The following is a 27,501-nucleotide window of genomic DNA, read 5'->3' as shown; positions in this document are numbered from 1 at the left end:
TCGAATCCGATTCGATTGAACATGAAATTATATACAACTTAAATTAAATTTTATCTTATCATTTTTATTATTAATAAATAATAAAAATTATAATTTATATTTTGAATAAAGCTATATAGAATAAAACTATGTGTATTATATGTGAATATTTTTACATTAAAAATGTTTACAAAAGTCTTATCATTGTTGATATCAATAAACTTTATACTTTGAATTTTAGAATATAACTATGTACGTATATTCGATATAAAAAGTTTATAAAAGTTCATATTATTATTGTTATTACCAATAAACTTCTATTCCGTGTTTTGAATATATTTTATTTTTTACTTGCAGCAAGAAAATTGTTTTACGAAATTAAAAGTTTAATATAAATAAAACTTATTTAAGTTTATTAATATTAAACTTATAAAAGTTTAATATTAATAAAACTTATTTATAACATAGCAACGATTTGCAATGCATTTATATGTTGGATCAACTGTGTCAATTTTTCAATATGAACTTGACTAACATATCCAAAAATCGTCAATCATTGATTATGATGATGTAGAAAGGGCATATCATATTACATTTAAATGTTTATATTTTATATTTATATAATTATACTTATATAATTATGATTCGGTCAAACTTGAAGACGTTAGCATATTGATCCAATATCTTTTGATTTCAAAAACAAAAGAACCGATGAAAAGATAAACAGTAAAAAAAAAAGTGAAAAGATAAACAGTGTTGACACACATAGAACTATTTGTATGTATATACATAATATTGGTATTGGAATACGTTGTTCCAATATGATGTGTTGATAACATGTTGATAATATGTATAATGTAGAAATTGCAAGAACCTATACATATTTATATATATTTCTACTATAATTTCTACTATATATTTTTATTATAATTATAAAAATATAAAATACGTTCAACAGCTGATTACAAGAAAACCTATCGACAGTATCGATTAGGAAAATTATAGAATGTCTAATTATATTTATTGTATTATTAAACTTTATATGATTATATAAAATATAATGTAAAATATAAATTTGATGTAAAAGATACATTAAAAATTGCAACAAAAAATATGGAAATACTCAAGGCATATTTCTATGAAAAATACATAAATTCTAATAAATCAGAATTTTATAGATTCAAGTTCATTTCAAAAAAAAAAAATTATCGTTTTGAAATTTTTAATATTCGAAATATTGAAAAATTCTGTTTTATGTAAGAAAGACAATTATCATTTTAAAAATTTAATTGCAATATTATATACATTAATAATATATGATTTGGTATTTCATCCTAGTTAAATTAAATGAATCACAATTAATCTTTTTTTATTTTCCGCATCTCGAAATCATTATATTTCAAATAAATTAATATAAATAATACAAAATTATTTTACAATTTTTTTTATTTATAACAGAAAAAAAATTACAATCCTCAATTACTAGACTCACCCTGTTTATTCAAATATGAAAAGCGTATAGTTTCGAATATCTTGTTTAGAAATTTTGTAAATATAAAAAATTATAAAAACAGAAATGATATCTTCAGTTGATGTTATATATATTGATCAAATTGTCGAATAAATAGAGAAATATAAAATAGCAAATCAATTGTTACAAATAAATATTACGTAATTTAATCGTAAAAATTATGAACAACGTTCGTGTTCAGCAGGACTTAGTGAATATCATGAATATATATATATATATCATGTTGATGTACAATAAGAAAATATAAAATCTAATCAAATTATACATTTAAACATCTTATGATAGCTTTTTGTACATAGAAGAAATTCTTTTCTAGAAAAGAGGATTTGAAGAAGTCATGATGTATTCAGCCAAAAGCATAAAGACGACAAAAAATGTCAATAACTTATTACAATCGAATTATTATATTTAATCAACTTGAGATTATTGTTTAGAAGAAATTTTATTTTACAAGAAGAAAAAATTTAAGAAAACTACAACGAATGTGTGATTCGGAAAAAATACAAAAAGAATAAAAAAAAAAATGAGAGTTTCCTATATAAAAGAGATTCTTTTCTATAAGAAGAGAGTATAATCAAATTATACATTTGTAAATTTTAATCAATTCAATCAACTTAAGATAGTTTTTTATATAAAAGAAAATATTAAAGAAAACTAAGATATAAGATAGGAAGCAAAAAAAAATGGATATCAAAGAAATTTTCTTGAAATATATATAAAAGTAATAGAAGTAAAGAAAGCAATGAGGTTTAATGGATATCGAGGCAAATTGAAACGTTCATTCTCTATCTTATATTTATTTATAGGTAAATATAATAAATAATTTAAATGTATTCTCTATCTCTTCGATGAAAAAAAATTTATGATAAAATATTAATCAAATTATAATCAAAATTTTAATCAAAATCATAAATTATCATAATTTTTTCATTTTACGAAAGAAATAATTTGTTGACCGATCGCAATAAAATATAAAGTATTTATATTTGCAAAAACTAATTTGTTTTTCAATAAAAAATTATAAATAATTTTTTTCTACTTATTTGTGTATTATTGTATTATTTTTTAAATTAAAATAAATTATAAAGAAATATATAGTGCAACATAATTTTAATTAGAAACAGTTAACAATTAGTTAACAATTAATAAAGTAAAATATATATATATTTCAGACTTAACAATAATTAAATTGAATCTTTGTAAATATTTATATATTATTTTGCAAGTTTTATTCTCATGTGATATCATATTCTAGATTCTACAAATAAAAAAACATAAAAATTGATACAAATAATTGATATAATTATTGATAAAAATATCGTATATTAATATGCATACTTGTGAAATATGTTATTATTATTCTTTATTATTCTTTATTATTATTCTTTATTATTCTATATGTTTATATAAAATATGTTATTATTATTCAAAAGTTTATTAATACTAATAATTTGCAATTTATAATTTGTTATAAAATTAATTCAACAATTCATTAATTGTTATAAAATTAATTAATAAAATAATATTAATTCAAGTAAAAGAATTCTACTTTATAAAAATTTTATGGAATTTTGTATTCTATTTAATGTTTATTTTTTCATTTTATGAATTTTGAGTAACCTAGATAGAAATAAATATTAAAATATTAAAGTTTTCTTCTTGATAAATATTATCAATATATTATTCTATAAAAGTTATAAATTTTAAGAATTATTAAGAAATTCTTGAGAAATGAATTCCAAATCATAGCAAATAATAGCAATAATAGCAATTTCTGTATCATGTTAAGATTTTTCAGCAAAACAAAAAAGAGAGAATTAGCAAGTTTTTAAAGATTGACACAAGTCTTATATTATCTTATATATTATCTTCATAAATCTAAAATGAAACTGCATACTTATTTTAGGGATAAGAGTTAAAAATTTTAGTTCAAAAACTGGACAAATCTACTTTTTAGCAAAATTATATTTGTTGAAGTTTCATATATTTTATACATTTTATGTATTATTAATTAATGCAAAAATTAAAATTAATACTCAAAGGTTATTATAAATATTTAATTTTAATTGTTATATAATATATAATAACTATAATAATCATTTACGTAATGTAATTTTTGAAATTCCAATTTTTTACAATTTTAAAATCAATTTTTTGCATCTAAGTTTTCAATTATTTATTATATTCAGTTACTTGTTATATTAATCATTTAATGATAAAATTTTGTTTTGCAAATATATATAACTTTTATATTTGCCAATCCATTTGATTTATTTATTATTAATAACAAAAATATGCTTTTTCATTTTTTACAAAAATTTAATTTTCAATAGCATAACATAATTTTCAAAAAAAATTTCATTTTGAGTGAGTCATTATATCAAAAGTCAAATCATTTGTGATTATTCAAACACTAAAGAATTAAGAGTACATATATAATATACAAATCAGTAATAGTATTTATTTTTAGATGATAAATTTAAAGATAGACTTATAATTAGAATGTGAAACGACATGAACATTTCATGAGCTTTTATTAGATAAATAATGTATGTAAACACATGTTCATGTTTCAATATTTTTATAAATGCTATCCAATATCAATTTTAAATTTTAAATTCTTTTTTTGATTGTAATGGTAACAAAAGGTCTTTATATCGTTGCAAATAATGGAATGTTTTTTTAGTAAAACATTCGGATATTAAATATTAAATATTCGAATAATGTAGATTCTATATATATATTCATTTTCAAACTTATAGAATATTTTAACGCTATTTCTCTAAACATAAAATTTTTTTAATGACATTCATTTCAATTATTACGTAATAATAGAAAATTACGTAAAAAATATTTATTATATTTATTAGTTATAATAATATTATTTTATTTAATTATTTTGGCAAAACTAACATTTAGAGGAAATCTTTGAGATATATATCATATAAATAAGACATATATATGAGACATTATATACATTAATTAAAATATATATTAATTAGATTGATTGTTTTTTTATTAGTAATTTTTATAATAATTTATTAACAAAATTGTAAAAAAAATTTTTGCAAGTATGTAAAAGTATTTAATTAAATTCTAGATCTTTATTTTTTAAAAAGATGAATTTTTAAGTTGCAAATACATAATTCATTTTGATCTTCGAAATAAATAAAATATAATGTAATAAAAAAAATTTAACTTTAAAAAAATAATATTAATTTCCATATATTAGGAAATAAAATTCATCTAATATTTAAATACCATAAAAAATTTAATTAAATATTTAAATATAGTTTTTAAATATATAATTTCTTAACTCATGCATAATACATAATTTCACACTATGCAGATTTGAACGTTACATTGTATGAATTTCCCGCGCTTTCTTTTATTTGTACCATTAATTGACTTAAATAAACTTACCTATGATTCTTGATTCTTCTTTATCGACTCTTATTTAAATTTGTGTACCGTTGGTAATTATTATCATCTTTACCTTTACGTTACCTTTCGTACGTTCCGTTTACGATTTGTTTATGTAGCTGACTTTTTCTCTAATACAGCTCTTTCTTCAACAACCGCTAATTGTTTACGTTTTTTACTTTCTTCTTTTTTGCTTCAATTTCTCGAATGTTCCACACTCTTCTGTCCCCGTGATCATAAAGGTTAACTATCTTCAAATCGTTTCTTTTAACCGTTATAAAATTATAATCTTTTTCATAAATTAAATTATTAAAATATTAAAAATTGCTTTTCGTTATATAAAAAGATAACACACGATGTTTTAATTACATTAACATTGTTCGCAACTATGTTCTCAATATTAACATAATATACGATTGAGAAAAATATTTCGATTAAAAACATCAAAATCACGATTTTTCTTTTCTTTTGTTATTTTATCCACATTCACAGCTAATTCGAAATTAAATCTCACTATAAATCACGATAAAAATCCGAATATTAATCTTAAATGATCTTGATAAAAATCTCACTTCTAAAAAGTGATCCTCTTTACTTTCGTACGTGTCACTATCGCAGTTCGTTTCCAACTGATTTGACTATTCAAATTGAATCAGTACTGTCATAAATTAAAGGAAACGCATGCGCAAAAGGCTAACATGGCGCACAATTTCAAATATGACGAGAGATAATTACGATTCCAGAAAGATCTTTGCTATTATAATATTTACATCATTATTTAAAATAATTATTTAAAAATATTTTATTTTATTCATTTATTTTATTATTGTATTTTTATATTTTGTTTGTTTGTTTATTTCTATCTTTATTTTATTTAAAGTAATTATTTTTGTTTTCTTTTATTTTAAATAAAAAATGAAAAAGATATATATAATTCTATTTCAGAAATTAGAATTATAGATAACATATTAAAAAAATATATATTGGCAACTTTCAATCTCAATTTGCTATCATGATAAAAAATTGTTAAAATCATTCATGTTCATCTTATTTATATTATCAAAGTTTTTCATTCTAATAATTTAAATATTTGAATAAATTTATCCAAAAAGAATATATCAATTATATCTCATATCTATTTTATATAATTTTGTTCCTTTTCTTTTATTTTCTGTGTTTACTTCTTTGTACTTGATTTTAACATTAAAGATTATATCTTTAAATAATTAGATAAATAGAAAAGATTGGTTAAAATAGTAAATAGAATAAGATGAAAAATATCATTTTTTTCTTCCTATTATTTATAATATATATAAGATTTTTTATTATATTTTTAACATAATAACTGAATAAATAATATAATAGAAAATTAACATGAAATTTCAATTTACTTGTGTTTTTAAAAAAAATTAATAGCTTAAATGATTAATAGAATAAAAGAATAAAAAAAAGTTTTATATATTAGTGAAGTTTAATTTTTAAAAAAATGTAAAATTAGAATAAAATCTTAAAAAATTTGATATTTCAATTTGATTTTGATTGATATTATTGATATTATTTATTCGCATAACTTGTAGAAACTACTAGTTAGAAAGTATTAAAATAATAAATTTGTTATTTTATCATAATAATGATGATCTTGTATAATCTTTCATAATTATCTATTAAAATTTTATTAAATTAAATTAAAAACTATCTAAAAAAATATTATTGAATTATATTAAATTTGTTTGATCATAAAATAATTCATTGCAAAATTGGGCAATAATTAAGGATTGCTATTAATAATTAAATCCTTATTTTAATACATATATAAGTATAAGATGAAATGAAATATAAAGACAAAATTCTTTCTTTTGCTATTTATAATTTTTAATAATAAATATTGGATAAAATAATAAAATAAAATAAAATAAAAATATTTTCAAATAATATTTTCCTGAAATATATTTTCCTAAAATATATTATATTGGTTAATTTGAAATAATTATTTACTTTATATATATTAATAGAAATATTATTTGAAATATTTATTTAAATATATATATGAAATGTGTATTTCTATTATATATTTTTCATCAATATCAATGAAAAAATTATTGTTATGCAGGACTAGTTATAAAACCATGAAATTATATAACTGATTTTCTATTTGAAATATGTACGTTACCAAAGGTAAATAAATAAATATTTAACGGATATTATGAATTATTTCAATTTATATTTCTTTCTTAAACATATATTTTAATTGAAGATAATAATATCCGATTTACTTTCTTCTTTTAGTAATAATCTTTAAAAAGTAATATTTGAAATAATTTTCTTTAAATTTAAGATTATGAATTATTAATTGTAATAATTATTCTATATATCCAGAAAAGGATATTCTATATATCAAATAAATATTTTTAATATATTTTACAAAATATGTCATTTCAATTAATAATTTCAATTTGTATATATAAAAAATATGTATTTTCAAATATTTTTGTATGTAATATTAAGAAATAAAATAAACATCATCTTTTTCAAATAAATACATTATTATATTCAATACTTTTTATTTGAAATTTATCCAGTTCTATGTACAGCATATCGAAATTACGACTAAACATCCAACATTGAGCATCACTGCCGCATGTTTTGCCAAGCTATTTCGTTTCTATATTGAAAACAAGAATGATCTTGTAAGTTTCCTCGATGTTTTTCTAAAAAAATTTGTTCTATCGCATGATATGATTAGATTTTTTCTTTCTTCTTTTAGTTTTCGAAATAAATTTAAAAATATCAGTAGTAATTATTATTTTAAAATATTGGAATGTTTATAATTTCATAGAATTATTTCATATTAAGAATAATCGAATTAAAATAATTGTAAAAACATGAAATAATTGGAAAATTATCATTTTTTTAAAATTGATTTTTTTAAAAGTTGTTTGTTACAAAATTGAAAGAAAGTTAAAATTTATAGATAATCGTACAATTTTTTATATTTTTATTTTTCTCTAACGTATAATTATATTTATTTATATTACATATTTATATATTTATTATAATATATAATATAATATATTATAATACATAATTAATATATAATTAATATATTATTATATATTTATTTAATATGGATCAAAATAGTATAAATGAAGTCTGAGAGATAAAAAGGACCAAGAATAGCAAAATTGCAAGATTTCGTAAAATATTTAAAAGTTAATTAATATATGTGTCTTAATATCTTAATTCTATTTGAATGTAATTAAATATATAATCAATAAGAAGTTATACTATGTATAAGAATAAATAAAAAATATAATAATATTTTTTTCTTTATATATATTTTTATAATCTTATTTTAAAAAATACATATAATGCATAAAATAAATCGAATATTTTAGAAATTATTTAATTCTGTCTGAATGTATCTTTCAATTTTTCTGTTATATTATCATTGAATCATAAAATATATTTACTACCCTCCATTAATTATTCAATCATATCTCAGAATTTACTAAGTTTATATATATTTGATAAATTTGATTCTTTTAAAAATTCTCTAATATAATTTTGTTATATTTTCAATTTTTATCTTATTTTATGTTATATTATTAAATGGTACTATTAATGATATTTATTAATGGTGTTATTATAATACATTTATACAGAGAATTAATGTATTATTTTTAAAACTTAGATTGATTTTGAATATCAAAATAAGTACAAAAATTTCAAGTTTTTTTTTCAAAAAGATTTGTATTATTAAAAAATATAAAGAATTTATATATATATATATTAGAAATATAAAATTTTAGAGAATATAAAAAAATATAATATATAAAAAATATAAAAATTTAAGTATTAGACAAAATGAAACTACTCATATCACAATCTCAATATGTATAATATAATTCGTTTCATTTCATCTAACATATAAATTGTAATAATTTAATAAATAGACCTCAATCTCAAAAAAATTTTTGTACATTAATTTTTGTGTTTATTTTTAGATTCTCTAAAAATATCTTATGAATATATTAATATTTCGTAAAAGTAAAGAAATTATATTTGTTTTAATTTATGTATTATGAAATTATTGTCATTATATTATTTTTTATGTTATTATTATATATATCAAAATATTATTAGTGTTAAATTGTCCTAAAAATTCTTTTCGTTATTTATTTGTATTTATTTTAGCATGAAAATAATTTGAAAAATATATACAGTCTAGTTTATTTGAAAATCCTTTTTTTTTCATTGAATATTTTAAATATCTTTTTCCAAAATTTACTAATAATAATAGAAAGTTACAAATTGATAAGATTATTAACTATTTGATTTGATTTTCTATTAAAAAAATTGTTTCTCTCAATGATCTTAGAAATCATCTCAATCAAATCATCAATCAAGAGTACTTTTTAAGTACTTAAATCAAATTCATTTTGAAAAAAATAGTAGATGTTCCAAAGAAATAGAATTTAAAAATTTTTAATTAACACAATTTACATATAAAATAATATAATTTAATATAAAATATAATATAAAATAAAATTTTTATAAATAATAAAAAACATTATTAAAGTACATAGTAAATATGATCCAGCTCGATCATTATTCTACAAAAATAAAATTACGGAAGTTTTACATATATAGCAAAAGAACAAAAAGAATCTTCTAGAATAATTTAATATCATCTTCTTTCAATTTCTTCTAAATAAATAAAAATAATCTATCAAACGATTTTCTTTTTTCTTTTAATTTAAAAGAAAAACCAAGACTCACCTTCTTAGAAGAAAAGTATTTCGCCTCTTCCACATAGACGCAGTTATGATAGGTTTGCCAAAACTCGGGAAACCAAGGATTTTTTTGTTCATGATCAAGAGTCAATCCCGTGAAGTACTCGTCAAAGCCCGATAAGGGCGCATAAAGTGGTTGAACAGCGAGAGCACCTTCCAACACGGTCGTTTGCTGGCAATTTATGTCGTTGTGATCCGGCCATGCATCACTGCACAACCAAACGAATCGAGAGCCAACATCAACGCGCCTCGCTGCCTCCAAAACTCGCAATGTTGTTGCTTTTTCCGCAAACAGTACCACCACTGTATTATTAAAAAATAATCACTCAAAAAAGTTTCTTTTTCTCTTGATTGGTAAGAATAGTTTTCAAAATGGAAGAATAATTATCCTAATGGATAATATAGGAAAACTAAATAAAACTTAATATGAGTTAATGTGTTATGAAGTAGTAATGTGTTATTAAAATTTTATTATTTTTTAGTATTTAAATATGCGTAGAAATATATAACCATTTGTTTTTTCTTCTTTTTTTTTAAATTAATTAGAATAATAATTAGAATAAATGAAATTGATTAATATTTTTCGTTAATAATTCGTTATTAAAGCCAAAACAAAAATTTTTGCGAAGAAAAAATTACCTCAAAAAATCATCAAAACTTCATCGGCTTCTGAAATATCTTATGTGATATTTATCATATAGATATACATGAATTAATAAATATTTCTTAAATAGATTGTTTTTTTTTAATTTTTACATATCTTATTTGAATTTTTTCAAACTAAAAATATATAGATTTTAACAATTATTCTAAATAAAAAACAAACAATTTTTCTTTAAAATCAATCAAATAAAAATATCAATTGAATATATTTAGAAAGAAAGTTTATATTAGATTTTATAAAATTTACAAAAAAATATAAGAAGAATTCATTGTTCAATGAATAAAAAATTTGATATAATTAACATACGTTTTTCATTCGTTTTAAAAAATAAATAATATCAGTAATAATCATATCAAAAAAATAAATAACAATTAATTTTTTAATAATTACAAAATTGCATAAAAATCATTGTTTTTGATACGGACATGTATAAATTGAATATAAAAATAAATTTTTTTTAAATTAACAAAATAATAAAATAAAAGAACGATAAAGAATAAAATATAATAAAAATTTTGATACACCTTTCTTTTACATTCATTCTCTTTTTCTTTCAAGCTACTAATGTCATTATCGAATATTAAAAATTTTGCTAACATGTTTTCTATATTACAGTGGAATTCATTTTTACAAATTTATATAGAATATAATAAATACTATTTTTCTAAACATTAATTATCAATTAAAGCAATTTTTCTATATTATATAAATATTTTTATTTTATATCAAAATATTTAACTCTTTTGGATGTTTATATTAAAATAAAACGATCAATGATATAACATAGAAAAAAAGAAAGAAACATTACGACTGATAATATAATAAGAGCAAAAAATAAAAAGTCCGAAAACATATCTAAATACATTTTGAAGAAAAACAAAAAAATAAAAATTTCAAAACCTTCGTGACACCTTAAAAGTTAATTTTGTAAAAATTATTTTTAATAAAATTACAAAACAAAATTAAAATTGATAATATGATTGGGGTTAATTAATATGCCATTAAATTACATATCAATTCTTCAACTATAAAATTATATTAAAATTTTATGAAAATATGCTATGAAAATATTTAACTCTTACTCCGTAAATGAGAGTTATTATTATACATTTTTCAGTATAAAAAACAATAAAAGTTTTTGAAAAAAATTTGGAAAAATTTATGTAACATTTTTCAAATCTTTTAATTAAGATCAGAATAAAAAATTTCAAAAAATAATTTGTGTGAATTATTGCGAATTATAAAAATGAAAAATCTGACCTTTTTAGAAATGTCTGGACATAAATAATCCCCATTTAATGAGTAAGAGCTTTTTTTCATTATTCAGTTCTCGTCTTCCGATTAAAAATGAATGTCAACCGATTATCGATTGATATAATGCTCGTTTTCCATGCTGTCATTTATGTCGTAATCGAGTGGCATCAAAAATATTTTGTAAGAAAAAAAAAAGATAAAATAATAAGCAATATGGAAAATGATTGATAATCGATTAACATTTAATTTCAATTAGATGGGAAAAAAATATTTTAAAAATTAATAAAAAATTTAAAAAATAGAATAAAAAATATTTTAAGAATAAGAAAAAATTAACCTTTTTTTTTATTTAAGAGATTTTGGATTAATTATAAATAAAAAATTAAATGAATAATAAGGAAAAAAGATAAAATATTTCAAATATTAATTACAATAATATTCTATAATTATAAATACAATTATAATTACAATTATAATATATAATTTTTATAATTGTTAGTTGTTTTTAATTCTTTAAAAATCATAAAATAAATAAAAATAAATTTTATTTAAATATGTATATGTAAAAATTTTCTGTTGCAATAAAAATAAAAAAGATGAATACAAAGAATTAATACACGAAAAACTTTTTCAAAAGTTGTTGTAATAATTGTTAAATCTATATTATAATGATATATACAAATTAAAATTTTAAATATTTCTATCTTTTATATTTGTAAATATTCTTTTCTTTAAAGATATTTTTAAAATATTTTCTTTTCTATTTTTTAATTTATTTTTAAATTGGTAACTTAAAAAACAACAAATATTAAAATCTATTATTATTTTAAGATAATAAAAATGTTTATCAATTATAATAGACATTGAAACAATTCTGAAATTTTGTTTCAAATTGTATTATATATATAATATATTATATATATATATATATATATATACATACTGTTTATATTGATTCTGAAACCGTTATGAAGAAATAAAATAATATTTTTACAGATTAAAAATATTTTAGTCTATATCAGTTACAATTCTGATTAAAAAATCATTATTATATAACAATTCTAAAGTTTTTATATTAGTTTTATATCTTAATGCATTAAATATATAATATTATTAATTACATATTACAATATTACTATATATTCTATATTTTCAATTTATTTTTTCATAAAAAATCCATCAAATTTATTCAATTCGAAATATCCTGTATATAGTTTATAATATCATTTCTTTCTTAACTGTTTATAAAGAATTATAATACATTATAATACATGTCACAAAATTTAACTTAATCTAATTAGTTTCAAGATACGATTTGTTAATCCAAAATAATTTAATACATTCTGGATAAATATAATATTTGAGAAATATTTCGTTAATTTTTTTGATAATTGTCGATTTAACCTAATTAGTTTTAAAATAAATTACTGATCCAAAATGATTTAATATACACTGAATTAGAATATAGAAAATATATACTCAATTAGAATATAATATTTAAGAAATATCTCGAAATACTTCAACGCATATTACAGAATATTATTGATCTAACCTAGTTTCAAGATGTATTGTTAATTCAAAATAATTTCATACATATTAAATTACAATATGGAATAATAGAAAACATTGGATTAAAAAATAATATTCGAAATATAAAATACCTTTAACATCCGTTTTTTCGGCAATTGTACGAACCACAAAGTCATAGTCATCATCCTTGAAACGATCTTTACTAATTCGATGTGGTGAGCTAAAGCATATCGAATAATCGGCTGCCAATGATACCAACATCTCATATCCGTGGTCCCCATATTCCGAATCCGTGTAAACGACCGATACGTATGTCCATTGGAATTGGCTAAGAATGGATTAGATCGATAAAAAAATATAAAATAGAACGAATATATTTGAATATAACGAATATACATACACAAGAATATACATACTCAGAAATTAAATTTACTATTTAAATTTACAATAAAAATTTATATATATATATACAATAAATTTATACACATATATATAAAGTATATTAGTTGAAAGAAATTAGATCTTAATTATCTAAAATCTTTATTTTTAGAAATTATTTTTAGAAAATTTTTTATTATCTTTCATTTAATAATCCAAGTATTTTCTTTTCAAATTTCTATTTCTATAATTAAATTTCTATAATTAAATTAAATTTCTCGTCATCAGTTATTCACTATTTTTTGAAGTTGGTAATTATTAAATAATTATTATAATTATTATTGATATATTTGAATTGTAAATTTTTAATAATTATCGGAGATATCCTATTCAAATTTAAATAAATATATATAAAAATTTGAATTTATATTTATTAATTTAAAAAAAATAACAATAAAATAACAATAATAGTAAAAATTGTTATAATATAATATAAATAATAACAAAATAAAAATGGAATACAAATAATTTATATAAATAATTTATATAAATAATTATTCAATTAAGAATTTATTTACAATAAATTCCAATACAATATCCTCTCGATTATATATTACTTACCGTAGAACCTCAAGCATTGCTCGCGCTTGATTCACATCACTAGGAACTGTGCGAAAAAACCTTGGAAATTTCTCCTTGCTGCTGAGAAAAGGCGATGTAGCCATGTATGAAATCTGTGGTATCGGAAACAAAGCTAGCACTGATGCGACCTGTAAATCGTAATCTCAAATTTAGAATATTTGAATATTTAATTATAGAATTATCATTTCGAATTAATATAAAATATAAAATAATAAATTTGATTATTTTGAATTTTTAATTTTTAAAATTTTTTAAATTTTGATCGTTTTGAAGTTCTTGAAAATCTTAATAGATTTGAAAATTTTAAATAAATAAAATAAGCTAAAATAATTCTCAAGAATTTCGAATTTAGATCTATAATGTATAAGATTATTAAATCAAGAAAAATTTCAGAAAAAAATAGTAATTTTAATTAAATAAAAGTAAAATAAATAAATTTGTTAATTAAATAATTTCAGATTGATATCCTATTGATAGCATTATCGATAAATGTCATTAATATTAACATATTAATGATAATTCGATATATCGATAACGAATGAAAATAATTGAAATTCTTAAAATCTTTCACTTTTTCTTTATAATAACTTTGAATAAACAAAAATAGAAACACTATCCGTTAATAATATTATCAGTATATTGAAAACTAGAAATAATATATATAAAATATATCGATAATCGATAATCACAACTCTATCGATACTTACTTGAATGGTAACCGAACTCGATTCAGCTCCAAGTATTGCAACTACGTGATCGAAATCACTGTTCAAGAATTTCGGCACACTTCGGTCTTCGCATCGGTAACCTTCGGATCCGAATCGATCACTGCGCGTTATCAAACCTAAAATCGATCTCGAATGAATGCTTGCATAAATAAGCGAACAAGCGATCACTTACCCTTAATGAAGTAGAATACACGATCTAGAGCATAAGTAGGATTGTCACAGGTATCGAATGCCACCGCGCCAAGTTGTATACCGGGAAGTATTTCTGGATTCTTATTGATTCGCTCGATCGTATAGAGCATTGCTTCTAGTGGTTGAATACCATCTTCCATCTAAAATAAATAAAATATTGAAATATTAAAATTAATTTATTAATTTATTATGAACAAGACAAAAATTTAAATATAAATAAACAAAGAAAATAAAAATTGAAATATAAGATATAAAGATTTTGATTTACATGGTGAATTAATAATTTTAAGAACTTTAAATATTTTTGTTATTTTTAAATATATACATATATTTATAATTAAATGTAGAATAGAATATATACATATATAAGAAAATATATAGAATATATTTATTTATATTATGGATTAATAATTTTAAGAATTTTGAATGTTTTTGTTTTTTTAAATATATAGAAAACATTACATAGTACAGAGAGATTTGCAACATGTAATTCATTTTTCATTTTTTTAAGTATAATTAAATAAGTTGAACAAGAATAATGTTACGAAATTAGATATTGTATTAGATAATTATCTTGTGGTCGGATATATCACGTAAATTGCAATTCATGAATGGCTTTATGAAAGAATAGTCGAATATATATCATATAGGTAAATTGCATAACTGAATCACAATATACGATGTAAAAGAAAAATTGCGTTATGAAATGTTCGATGATGGATCGATGGTTATCGATGCAATATTTGCATTCCATTTAACAATTTTGATCATTTTTTATGATATCTGTTTTATTTATTTATTATTGAATAACTTTGTATTGGAAATCATTGAAATCTTAATATTTGAATAAAAATCCAATTTTAAATTTAAATCTAAATCTAAATATTCATTATTTTACTTAATACTGTTTAAAAAAATATATATTTAAAATATATTTAAAATTTTGAAAAGTTTATTTATTTGTAAAAAAATTATAACTTGCACGTTACAAGTTTTCTTATACTATATAACTTTTGAAAAATAAATTAATTTTTTAGATTTCAATCTAACATAATAATATAACTAATAACATAATATAATCTCTAATAAAATATTCAAAATGATTAAAATTATTGATCTATCTTGTATATAGAATGTTTCAGAAAAACATTATTAATATTTTAGAACTAAAATATATAACATATAATTTATATATTTTATATCAAATATAAAACAAAAAGATCGTCTCAAAACTTCTTTTTTATTATAAATTCCCTTCATCTTTCTAGAGTTTTCATGATTCATAATTTCACTTTTTCGAAATAATAAACAATATAAATTATATTTACATTATACTTTAACAATTATATTATTTATATTTGTTAATATTTATTTATAAAATTTTATACATGTTACAGAATAAATAGAATAAATAGAATCTTAAAATCAGAATTCTATCTTAACTTTGATTATTCTATTTATTCAAAAATTCAAATATTCAAAATAACTTTAATTTATTTGTAAAAGATGTTTAAGATGTCATAATAATATTTAAAAAATCAATTCTTTTATGGAATTCATTACATTATTTTATTTAACTTACATTTAAAAAAGTAGTCTATAGTTTAATACAATTATATAACTTAATAATTTTTTAATATTGTTACTTATATTTATTAACAGTAAACAAAAGAATACTTAACAGGAAAATATATATGTTATTCCAAAGAAAAAAAACAGAATATCTTATATAATATATCCTAGTATATATTTTTCAAATCTATCATCATGTGTGTTAATACAAAAAATTTTTAGAACAATCCCAAACTAACAGATAAAAGTAAAAACAATGCAATGAAATAAGAATAAATGATCATTTTTCATTCTTAATATTCATAAAAAGACAAAATAAATAGTAAAGATGACTTACCCATAACAAGATAATATTTCATGCATATAACAACTGTTCTGACAGCTGCAGAAAGCAACAAACTAATTGTGTTGTATCTCTATATCTAGAATCGAGACTCGGATAATCGACATCCCAATTGATCAAGATCATAGATAATAATCGGAGTTGGGTTAATCGAAGTTCCAATTATTAACGAATTTCTTTACATTTTTCATTTGAATTCACAAACTTCAAGATTCATCAAACTAACATTGAATGACAGTATTAATGAACATTATTAATTATTACGAAAAATAATGTCTAAATCACATATTTTGTATAAGAATAAACAAATTTTTAGATAATTTGAAGATGTTCTTCACAATATATTAATATTCAATCTTTCTATTATATGATTAATTAATATATAATAAAACGATTAATAACATTACATATTATATTTAAATCTGGAATTAATTATATAGTTAATTGGATAATTTCAGGTAAAATGATTTTGCAGGTGAGATAGATTTTATTTCTTAAAAGTCATTAAACTTTCTGATTATCAATTATTTTTGATATTGTGTATTGCGTACAAATATATTAATTATTACTTATGTTTTTAATTAAGAAATTAGATAAATTGTATAATAAATATTATAAAAATTATATAGCGAAAACTTTTTATTTTTTAATCTTTTAAATATAATTTAGTAATTTAGTAATTTAATAAGTAAATATATTTTATCAAAAAAATAATGATTTTTTCAGAATACAATAAATTGACATAATTTTTACAGATTATATTTATATTTATATATTGAAATATAAATACAATTATTAGAAAAACAAGTAAGTCATTATTTGCTGATTTTTGAGTTAGATAAATTGATGATTCACTATTAATAAATGATCCATTAAAAATATGTATTCTTATTTTAATTTAGATGTTATTCAGATTATGAAAAAGAATAATCAAAACAATGATTAAAATATAGATAAATAAAAAAAATCTTAATTTTTTAAATAAATTCTTTAGTTTTAATTTTTTTTTTGAATATGTAAAGTATAAAGAGTCATATATTGAGGAATTTTTTTTCTAATTACTTTAAGAATTTAATTTTAAATTAAATTTAATAAATTTTTATTCAAATCAAAATTTCTAAATTAATTAATAAATTTTTCTGTAAAATAGTCTATATAAAAAATAATTTTATCTAATAGATAAAATAGATAAAATTAATGTTTAAATTTTTAATGAATTTATTAATCAAAAATTAAAGAAATGTTAATAATTTAAAATTGATTTTATATCTCTAAAAGAGATTTTTCGATGAAAAGAAAATTACATGGTAATTATAATTTATTTTATTATTATATATTAGATATTATATTTTGTATTATAATTTTTAATATATAACTTCAAATAAATAAACTAATAATATTTAATAAAATTTAACTAGTAAAATTTCAAAATTTTAATGTATTATATTATATATTATATTATACATTATATTTTATGTATAAAGTTTCATTAAAATCAAAATTTTCCAATTAGATGAATTTTTCTCTAAAATTTGCTTTAATACTTTCAAGAAACATTATAATAACATTAAAATAATAAATATATTAAAGAATTCATTTTATTATATCATTTAATTATTATCATTATTGTTAATAATATTATTGATAAATATATAAATATTAATAAATATATAAAGTGTATTTTATTTAAGTTTATTTGAATATCTGAATAAAAATATAAAAAAAATTTTTATAGAAATTATTTGAATTACGTGAAGAGAATATAGGAATAATTAATTTTCCATATATAGAAGATTTTCGGAAATGTCAAAATCATTTTCATTTTTTAAGTAGCATGTTATAGAAATCGATTATTATCAGAAAATGTAATTAATTTAAAAATAAATTATTTTAAAAAAAAATTAATTTTTTTACAAAAATTAAAAAAAAATTTATATTTATTGAATAAATTTTCTTGATATAAATAATTTTTTTTAATTTATTTTTCAATCAAAAACTTCAAAATTTATAAAACTATAATTTCAATCCTTAAATTAATATCAATTTTTTAAAAATCATATGAATTTAAATAAGAATACGTTAATGTATGTATAATATATGTGTTTAATATACATTATTATATATTTAAATATATATAAAATAGAATATATAATTAAAATATATTGTAGATATATATTTAAATGAATAAGATTTACAGAACTATGTAAACTAACTAGATATATTAATTATATATATATATATATGTATATAAAATATATATTTTTATATATATTTTTAAATATAAGTGAAATAGAGATCTCTAATTATATAATAATAACTCTAATTTAACAATAGACATACGAGTTGATATTCATTTGGATGGATAACTGAGACTCTTTATATACTATATAAAGAAACATATCTAATTTCTTACTAAACGAGACCTTCATTTTCATTTTTAGACTTAGAATTTAACTTATCATCAAAATTACATGCTTTATTGAAATGTACACTGTCTAAAAAATTTAATCACATTAATAGAAGGAAGTCTAAAATTTCTTAACAATTTCAAATTACTACTTATATTTCTTACATAATATTTTCTACTAATGATATTACTTACTATTCTGTATTATTTTAATACTTTCTTCGTATTATAATATGTAATTATCTATAATGAAAGAAAAAAATATTCATATACTGTTTAAAATAATCTTTTTTAAATTGAATCAAATGATTCAAATTTTTTAGGATGTTATAAGGAGAAGATATTACAAAAATGTTGTTATTCATGGTTTTTCAATTTATAATTGTAATGAACCTTTTAAACCCTATATCTTTTGTATTTTTAATAATGTGTAATTTTTTTTAAAATTCTTTTTATATCTTTTATTATGTACTAATTTTCTCATAAATTGGGAAAAGATTTGAAATTTTTACAATTCTTATAAGATAATATTTTCCTCGTTATTTGAATTTAAAAAATTTAACTTTTATTCAAGAATATAACCTGAATCTATAAATATCTAAAAAAGATTATTAAAATATAATTTAATTTCGTTTACACGATCATTCTCTTCTTCTATATATAATATATTTTTGTATTTATAAAAAAAATGATATATAAAAAAATGAATAAAATTTTTTTGTATTTATAACAATATATACTTTATCTTTATTTCTTGGTCATAATTATAATTTACAAAAATTTTTGTTCGAATATAGTATTTGATTTAGAAACTAATTAAAAATATTTCAAACGAAATTCTAATGACTTTTTAGATTAATAATATTACAAATGATATATATGTATATATAGTACAAACCACGATGTAATGTAAAATATATTAAATATATTCAAGTATTCAGAGTACTCATTATAACTCAAACTCCGGTTTCAGAACCGGATATGAGTAGAGAAGAAGATAGGGATATAAGATTATATAACGACCTTTCACAATAACCATTGTCGTTCATCAATCTTGTTTTGTTTAATGGACGCTTATTTACTGCAGGAAGTTTTTGTGGATGCATATTTAAATGGAATAAAATATTTATTTCAGAAATTATTACATTAAACAAAAAAACAATGATTGACAAATATATATATATATAAATATATATATTATGCACGATTTTTGATTTATTAATTATATACCTAAAAAATCAAAAAAATAATTAATAGAAAATATATTTATTTATTTAATAATTTAGAGGTTATATTCAAAAATATTTTAAAAATTACAAAATTATTTTATATGGAAAACTTTAAATAAGATTTTAAATAAGATTATAAGATTTTTATTTTCTTAATAATTTCTAAAATTACATATTTCAATAATCCATGGAGAATGTTTAAAAAACAAATAATATAAGCATATCTTATGATTTTCAATGTTTTTGGAAATTTTCAACTTCAAAATATGTATCTTGGCAAAAAAAAGAAAAATAATATAATTATAAATCAAATTTGATTTTATAGATGAGGATTATACAATATATAATATAATACATAATATATATAATTCTCATAAATATGGAAAAAAATATCTTTGCAAAATTTTCTTAATATAATTTCTCAAGTGGAAAAAAAATTTTGCAAATCATTTTTGCAAATTTAAAATATAAAATATTTATAATATTTTTTATAAATATTATAAAAAATATCAAATATTAATATTAATTTATTAATACAAAATTATTGTACATAATATTATATTTTAATTAGTTTAATTTTATTAATTATATTATAATATATGATTCATAATTTATCATACTTTTCTTCTTAAAATCTTCAATTTTTCATAGCCACATTTTCAAAAAAATATAATAAATACAACAATAAATATAAATATGAAAAGTATATTAAAATATTGTACTTAATTTTTGATTGAAGTTTTAGTATTTCATGATCAAACAATGATTCGAGTGACACGAGCCAAGAACGTTAATAAAAATACAAACAAATGTATATAGACTAACCAATGTAAAGTTAATATATCTAGTTCGATAAAAGAAGATAAATATTTTCGAACCTAAAAATACATTTTCTTCCATCAAATTGATTAGCGAATATGAATATGAATATGAATATACCCACTTAATGTAATTATGCAAATGTTTGTTAAAATCGAAAAATATCCAAATCATTGCAAAAAATCTTTCGTGCAGAAATTTTTGAAATTTAGTCTAAAAACTAGGATAGATTCAAAAAAACGATGGATGAATAATAGCTAAAGAATGTTATGTATGATAAAACAGTTCTTTTAATACTAAAAAATTCAATGCAATTTTTATTCTAAAAAGCTCTAAATATTTTATAACTTGATATAACATAGTTTTTATTATTATTATCATAAAATTAGTTATTTACATTCATTCTTATATATGTTTTAAAAAATAAAAATAAAATTTTCTTTTTTTAATCGCATGTTTCCTTATTTCTAATTATGTATTACATGTTAGCAATATGTAAGATGATTTTATTTAACATTATTTTATTTAATGCTTTATTCTAAAAATTCTAAAAACATATTTTGAATGATAATGAATTAATTAAATATTATTACACTATCTTTTATTTTATTACAGTTAAGTACTGGTTAGTGTAAATCTTAAATTATCAATTTAAATTTTCTATAAAATCTTTTATAAAAATTAAAATTTCTATTTAAAAATTAATCCTGCAAAATTATCAGCTATCAAAATTTTTATTTTTGAAAAAAAATACTATTCCTTATTTTCAATATCATAAATTTTATATTAATATAAATCTTAAAATTATCAATTTAAATTTTCTGTACTTTCCCATAAATTTTGATAACCATTTAACTTCTGCAAAAATTATCGAAAATTTTTCTTTTTTTAAAGAAATTATTCACCTGAATCGCACCACAGTTCTCGCCATTAATACCCTTTCGGTGAACAGGAAACAGACCACCAAGCACCAAATCACCAGTCACATTCGCGTACAGGACACGAACATTCTCGATATTTGGTTCGATGGACAGGATAAATTCGAACAAACTCGCAATCAACATCACCTGAACTACAATTCCAATCGACATCATCAATCGCGAAAATTTCTCCTTCTCTTCACACCGAATTTTATCAACGAATTTTATCAAGAAAATATTCAATCAATCCAGTTAGGATGTCCACAGTCAGTGCTCGATTCGAAAGGACGAAACTACGAGGCGCCCTTTTACTCTAGACATTTGTCTCCTTTGGGAGAGGGTGTGGCCGATTACGATGTTCCCTGAAGAGAAGTCGAGAAACCGAGTTACCGGAAAAGCGGAAATCGATCGTGAAAACAGCGATATGCGAAAAAAGGTAAACGAATCCCACGTAAACAAATGGAGGGCAATTTTGTTAAATGCATCTCTCTGAAGGGTGAAACAATATAATACCATTTCTTAATTAAATGAATATATTTTGTATATAATAATATTTATATAATGATAACATTATACTTTTGTGGACGATTACTTTCTTCATTTTGATTCTTAATATTGTATGATAATATTTTCTATTAATTTCCGTAATAATGAAATTAATACTAACTTTTATTTATTACTATTGACATTAATTTTAATATTAAATATTGTATATGTAATTGTAATGTTCTCTTAATAATTACATTAATATTAATAATTACATATTACATATTTACATATAATTAATATTAAAATTGTAATTGCAATTAATAATAATATACATAGTTATATAGTATTTATTATACGCAATAATTTAATTAATATTAATAATATAATATAATATTATAATATAATATAATATAATTTAATTAATATTTCAAAATTTGCCACTTTATATCCTTAGTAATAACAATTCAAAATGGAATCATTAATTGTACCGGTTCATCATGCATATTTATTCTTGTTTCATAAAATTTTTTCTTCAAAATTCTTCACGGTTAAAGTAGTAAATAAGATAGTAAAATCGAATTCCAGAAACCATAATATATTTAACCATTCCATATTTCTATTTATAACTTTTTTATATATATTTATATATATTTATACAATATTTTTTATTTATTTAGATCCAGAGAATATATTTATTAACAAAATTTGATAACTTAAATCTAAGACATTTCTCCGCAAAAAGTTTGGAATAATAAAAATAATATTAATTCTAGATTTCAATGTGATGATATTTCGCATCGATGAACATTGATTTCAATTGGCCAATTTAACTTAGCAAAAATTAATTTTAAAAAATTTTTAATATTTGAAATAATTAAATATATGAAAAACAATATCTTTATATTATTTTTTTATTATTTATATACTTAAAAAATATTATGTTTTGTTAATTATAAGAAATCATTCTAGGTTTTTAAAATTTTCTGAATTTCCATGTTTCAAAAAAGATATATACATTTATTTCCATTTTGTTCTTTCATTCCATTCTTTTTCGTTATATACAAAAATTTTTATTATTTTTGATAATTATTTCAAATAACATTTATAGGAAAACGTCGATCAAAATAATAATTAATAACAAATTCCAGAATCATTGAAATCGGTAAGAAAATCACAAATTAAATAATTATCTTATTCTTTCATTTATTTATCATATCATTGATTTAATATTCTTTCACGAGTCTTACATTTATATTTAATTAGATAATTAGAAGAAAGATATGAAATAGAAAAAGATGCCAAACAACCAATAACAATAATTCAAAGATTTTATTCAATAGATATTAATATAATCATATCTATAATTCTCTACGAATTTTTATTATAATAATTATGCAGAAAATCACTGAAAGTTTGTTAAATTTATTCATTTATAAAAGAGATGATTATACAAGATTTGCATTTTTTGACTTTTTACTAATACTTATGAAAATTCTGTGTCTCAATAAAAAAAATGTGAAATAATTTTTCATTTCAACATTTAGCCGAAAATACATTTTTACCAGTGGCCATCGCATCTCGTTGTCCATCAGCTTCCTCTTCGCCTTCGATGGACGAGACGGTTCACGCCACGACTCACCACGCAAGGACGTCGTGGTTGCAGTTCAACGGCAGCTCGAGCTCGAACTGGTAGCGCGAGGACGAGGACGAGGAAGAGGAAGACCAGAGGAAGTTAACAGAAGTAACGGAGGAAGCGGAGTGGGAACGATAACGATGGAATCTCCAATTATTCAATCGTCTCTCCGAGCTGGCCCGTTTAAACCGTTCTCTGCTCCTCATCTGTTACTCGTCGACTTAGAAACGAACCGTTTTTCGAACGAGACGGCCGCGATTCCACTCTCCTTTGCATCTTGTCTCGTCTCGATCGCGAAAACAATCGATTCTGAGAATCTGAGATCGAGATCCTGGAGACCATGGACGGAAGCGACGATACGGACGGTTCAATGCACAACTCGTTCGGGATAATCGATTGTGCCGTGTTTGCTGGTATGCTCGCGATTTCGGCCGTGGTCGGTGTGTACCAAGCGTACAAATCCCGAAAAAACGAAAACGCGGTTCGAGAATACTTAGTTGGCGGACAAAACATGTCGATATTTCCTATAACGATGTCCTTGATAGCCAGGTACGATAGAAATCCATTTTATCCGAACTCAATTTACTGAAACGAAATTTTCATCGATAATTAAGTCTAGCTGAATTTTTGTTATAATGCTGAATATCATGTAGTATGATTGAGGTAATTGTGGGAGAAATGGATTAGAGATATTTGTTTGTAAAGATTTTTGCTTAATGGTATAATAGTATATTTATAGTAATAATTGTGATGGTAAATTTTGATAATAAATAAATTTATAGTAATTATAGTAATGAATGTAATACTTTTAAAAATGAATGTTCAAAAAATTATAATATTGACTTACTTGTTCAATTGACTTACTTATATATTATGAGTTACTTGAGTTATAGTACAAAGAAAATATTTTGTATTTATAACACTTTATATTTTATCTTATAATTTAAACTCTTTTATTTCTCTTTTATTTCTCTTTTATTATTGTATATTTCATGCAATCATAATATTTTATTTAATATTTTTTTTTACATATTGTAATCTTCTTTTTTGTTTCTTTTAAATCTTTTATTTTTGTATTATAATTTTTTTATTATATTCTATAAAACAAATTTTATTCAATGAGTACTCTAGAATACAAATTATGAACTTTTTAATAATAAAATAATAATATATCAATTAAATATTACATTATAAATTTTAGAAGAAAAATCAAATAATATTTAAATACATAATACATAAATACATAGATATATGATTTTAAAATTATAGACAAATTCTGGATTTCATATACTTTAGAAAAACTTAATAAAATAATAACTTAATCATATATTTATAGAAAAAAGGACATAATACTTAATATATTTCACAATGATAATATATAAAATATTTATATGTTATACTAAATTTATACTAAAAAGATGAAATATTCATACAAGTATAACATTTATATTCATATTATAGAATGAAATAAATTTTTATTTATGTAATGCTACTCTATTTCAAAATGAATTAAATCAATATAATAAGTTAATATAATAATATCAAATAGATACTTTAAAAATTATATAGCTGATGCATTTACAGAATTTATTTTTCTTAAATTAATATTATTATTTATCATTTTTAGTAATTTTGAAGAAAATTTTTGTCAAAGCTTAAATAAGCCAATTCTAATCAAGCATCTATTTACTTGAATTAGTACCTCACTTCATTTATATGAATGTCTACTAAAATGAAAACAAAAACAGAACGCAATAGATTAGATACCGCACATAAGTAACGCGGTATTATTTCGATCTGACGTATTGCAATTGTATAAGTTTATATTTTCATTAAAATTAGTTTTCATTTTTTGTGTTTTCAGTTTAAAATCATAATTTCTAGTTTGGTATTTGACATAATTATTACGAAATATATCTATAAAAGTATAATAAATTGCAATAGTCGTGTCATTGTATAGTTTGTGTCTATCTAACCTAATACATTAAATAATTCGAAAATGGACAAGATACGATAATTCTAAAAGAAATAATCGTTTTTTTAGGTAAGTTTATATTTTTATTCAATTTAATCAATTTCCAGTTTTCAAGTTTTTAATTCAAAATTATAATAATTATAATCTCTGGTTTGTTTAAAATTATTAAAATTTTTAAAAAGAATCGAATAATTTCATTGTGTTCATCTAAACTAAATAATGTTAAATAATCCGAAAATGAATCAGATAAAGTAATTTTAAAAGAGATAAACTATTTTTTTTTAATGAATTATATATATCTATGATTGAGAAAAGTGAAAAATGAATTACGTGAATCAATTTTAATTTTTTTATATATTAGAACTTATCTTTAAACTTATAAAAATATATGCATATATTTTATTCCTTAATTAATAGAAAAATTGTAAATAGTATTTTGTTTATAATATAGTATATTAATAATAAAATATAATAAAAATCATAACATTTAAAAATAAATATGTAAAACAATTGTTAAGATAATTCATTTGATTAATAATTAACCTATAAAATATAACTATATTATATATAAAATGTAAGTATATAATGTAAATTACATTATATAAATTAGATGAGTATATATAAGTGACAAGACATTCTATAATTTTTAATTTTCTATAATTTATTTTTTAAAATTAATGCAATGCATTATTAAATTTTCTATATAAAGATTATTCCTTATTAATAATATTAAGCACATTTTTTTCTAATTTTTCAAATTTGAAAATTTGATTATTGTTTTATTGTTGGAAAATTATGGAATAAAATGATAAAACATATATAAAAAAATAGATCAATGAGTATTTTTTTGTTTAAAAATTAAAAGGTTTTGTTATATATTTATGTATATTAATCTGAATTTAATAGTAAAAATTGCCTATCATGTTAGATTTAAGAAATAATAAATATTTTGTTATATTTATGAAAATATTTTAAAGAAAGATTTTTTTAACATTTTTAA

At 19.3% G+C, this 27,501-nt stretch overlaps 2 protein-coding genes and 1 long non-coding RNA gene across 5 annotated transcripts in view; 1 reads left to right on the top strand and 2 right to left on the bottom strand.

Annotated features, from left to right (window-relative positions):
* LOC108000225 (metabotropic glutamate receptor 6-like) overlaps positions 1–22,627 on the bottom strand; it is a 71,660-nt gene extending 49,033 nt beyond the window's left edge. The window contains exons 1-6 of the mRNA XM_062086269.1: positions 22,390–22,627; positions 15,095–15,254; positions 14,902–15,038; positions 14,174–14,322; positions 13,306–13,502; positions 9,713–10,029 (exon numbers count right to left, since the gene is read on the bottom strand). Of these exons, the coding sequence (XP_061942253.1) occupies positions 9,713–10,029; positions 13,306–13,502; positions 14,174–14,322; positions 14,902–15,038; positions 15,095–15,254; positions 22,390–22,578 (1,149 nt within the window). The 5' untranslated portion in view covers positions 22,579–22,627. The remainder of the gene's footprint in view (positions 1–9,712; positions 10,030–13,305; positions 13,503–14,173; positions 14,323–14,901; positions 15,039–15,094; positions 15,255–22,389) is intronic.
* LOC108000322 (sodium-coupled monocarboxylate transporter 2) overlaps positions 1–27,501 on the top strand; it is an 81,796-nt gene that overhangs the window by 37,292 nt on the left and 17,003 nt on the right. Inside the window, exon 1 of one of the 3 annotated variants that reach the window (XM_017060559.3) lies at positions 24,720–25,075. The exons of 1 other annotated variant lie outside the window; for it this stretch is intronic. In XM_017060559.3, coding sequence (XP_016916048.2) covers positions 24,867–25,075 — 209 coding nt within the window. In that variant the 5' untranslated portion in view covers positions 24,720–24,866. Of the gene's footprint in view, positions 1–24,719; positions 25,076–26,310; positions 26,571–27,501 lie in introns of those variants that run through there. One more of the 3 variants, XM_062086259.1, reaches the window with a different exon arrangement.
* On the bottom strand, positions 24,204–25,486 carry LOC133667458 (uncharacterized). Its single transcript, XR_009832997.1, has 2 exons — positions 25,391–25,486; positions 24,204–25,111 (listed from the first exon to the last, which is right to left on the bottom strand). It is a non-coding gene; the product is annotated as an uncharacterized LOC133667458 (long non-coding RNA).

This window comes from Apis cerana, linkage group LG16 (genome assembly GCF_029169275.1).
Source record: "Apis cerana isolate GH-2021 linkage group LG16, AcerK_1.0, whole genome shotgun sequence".
In the NCBI taxonomy this organism is placed as follows: domain Eukaryota; kingdom Metazoa; phylum Arthropoda; class Insecta; order Hymenoptera; family Apidae; genus Apis; species Apis cerana.
Note: the sequence above shows the minus strand (reverse complement) of the source record. Positions and strands in the feature narration are given on the sequence as shown.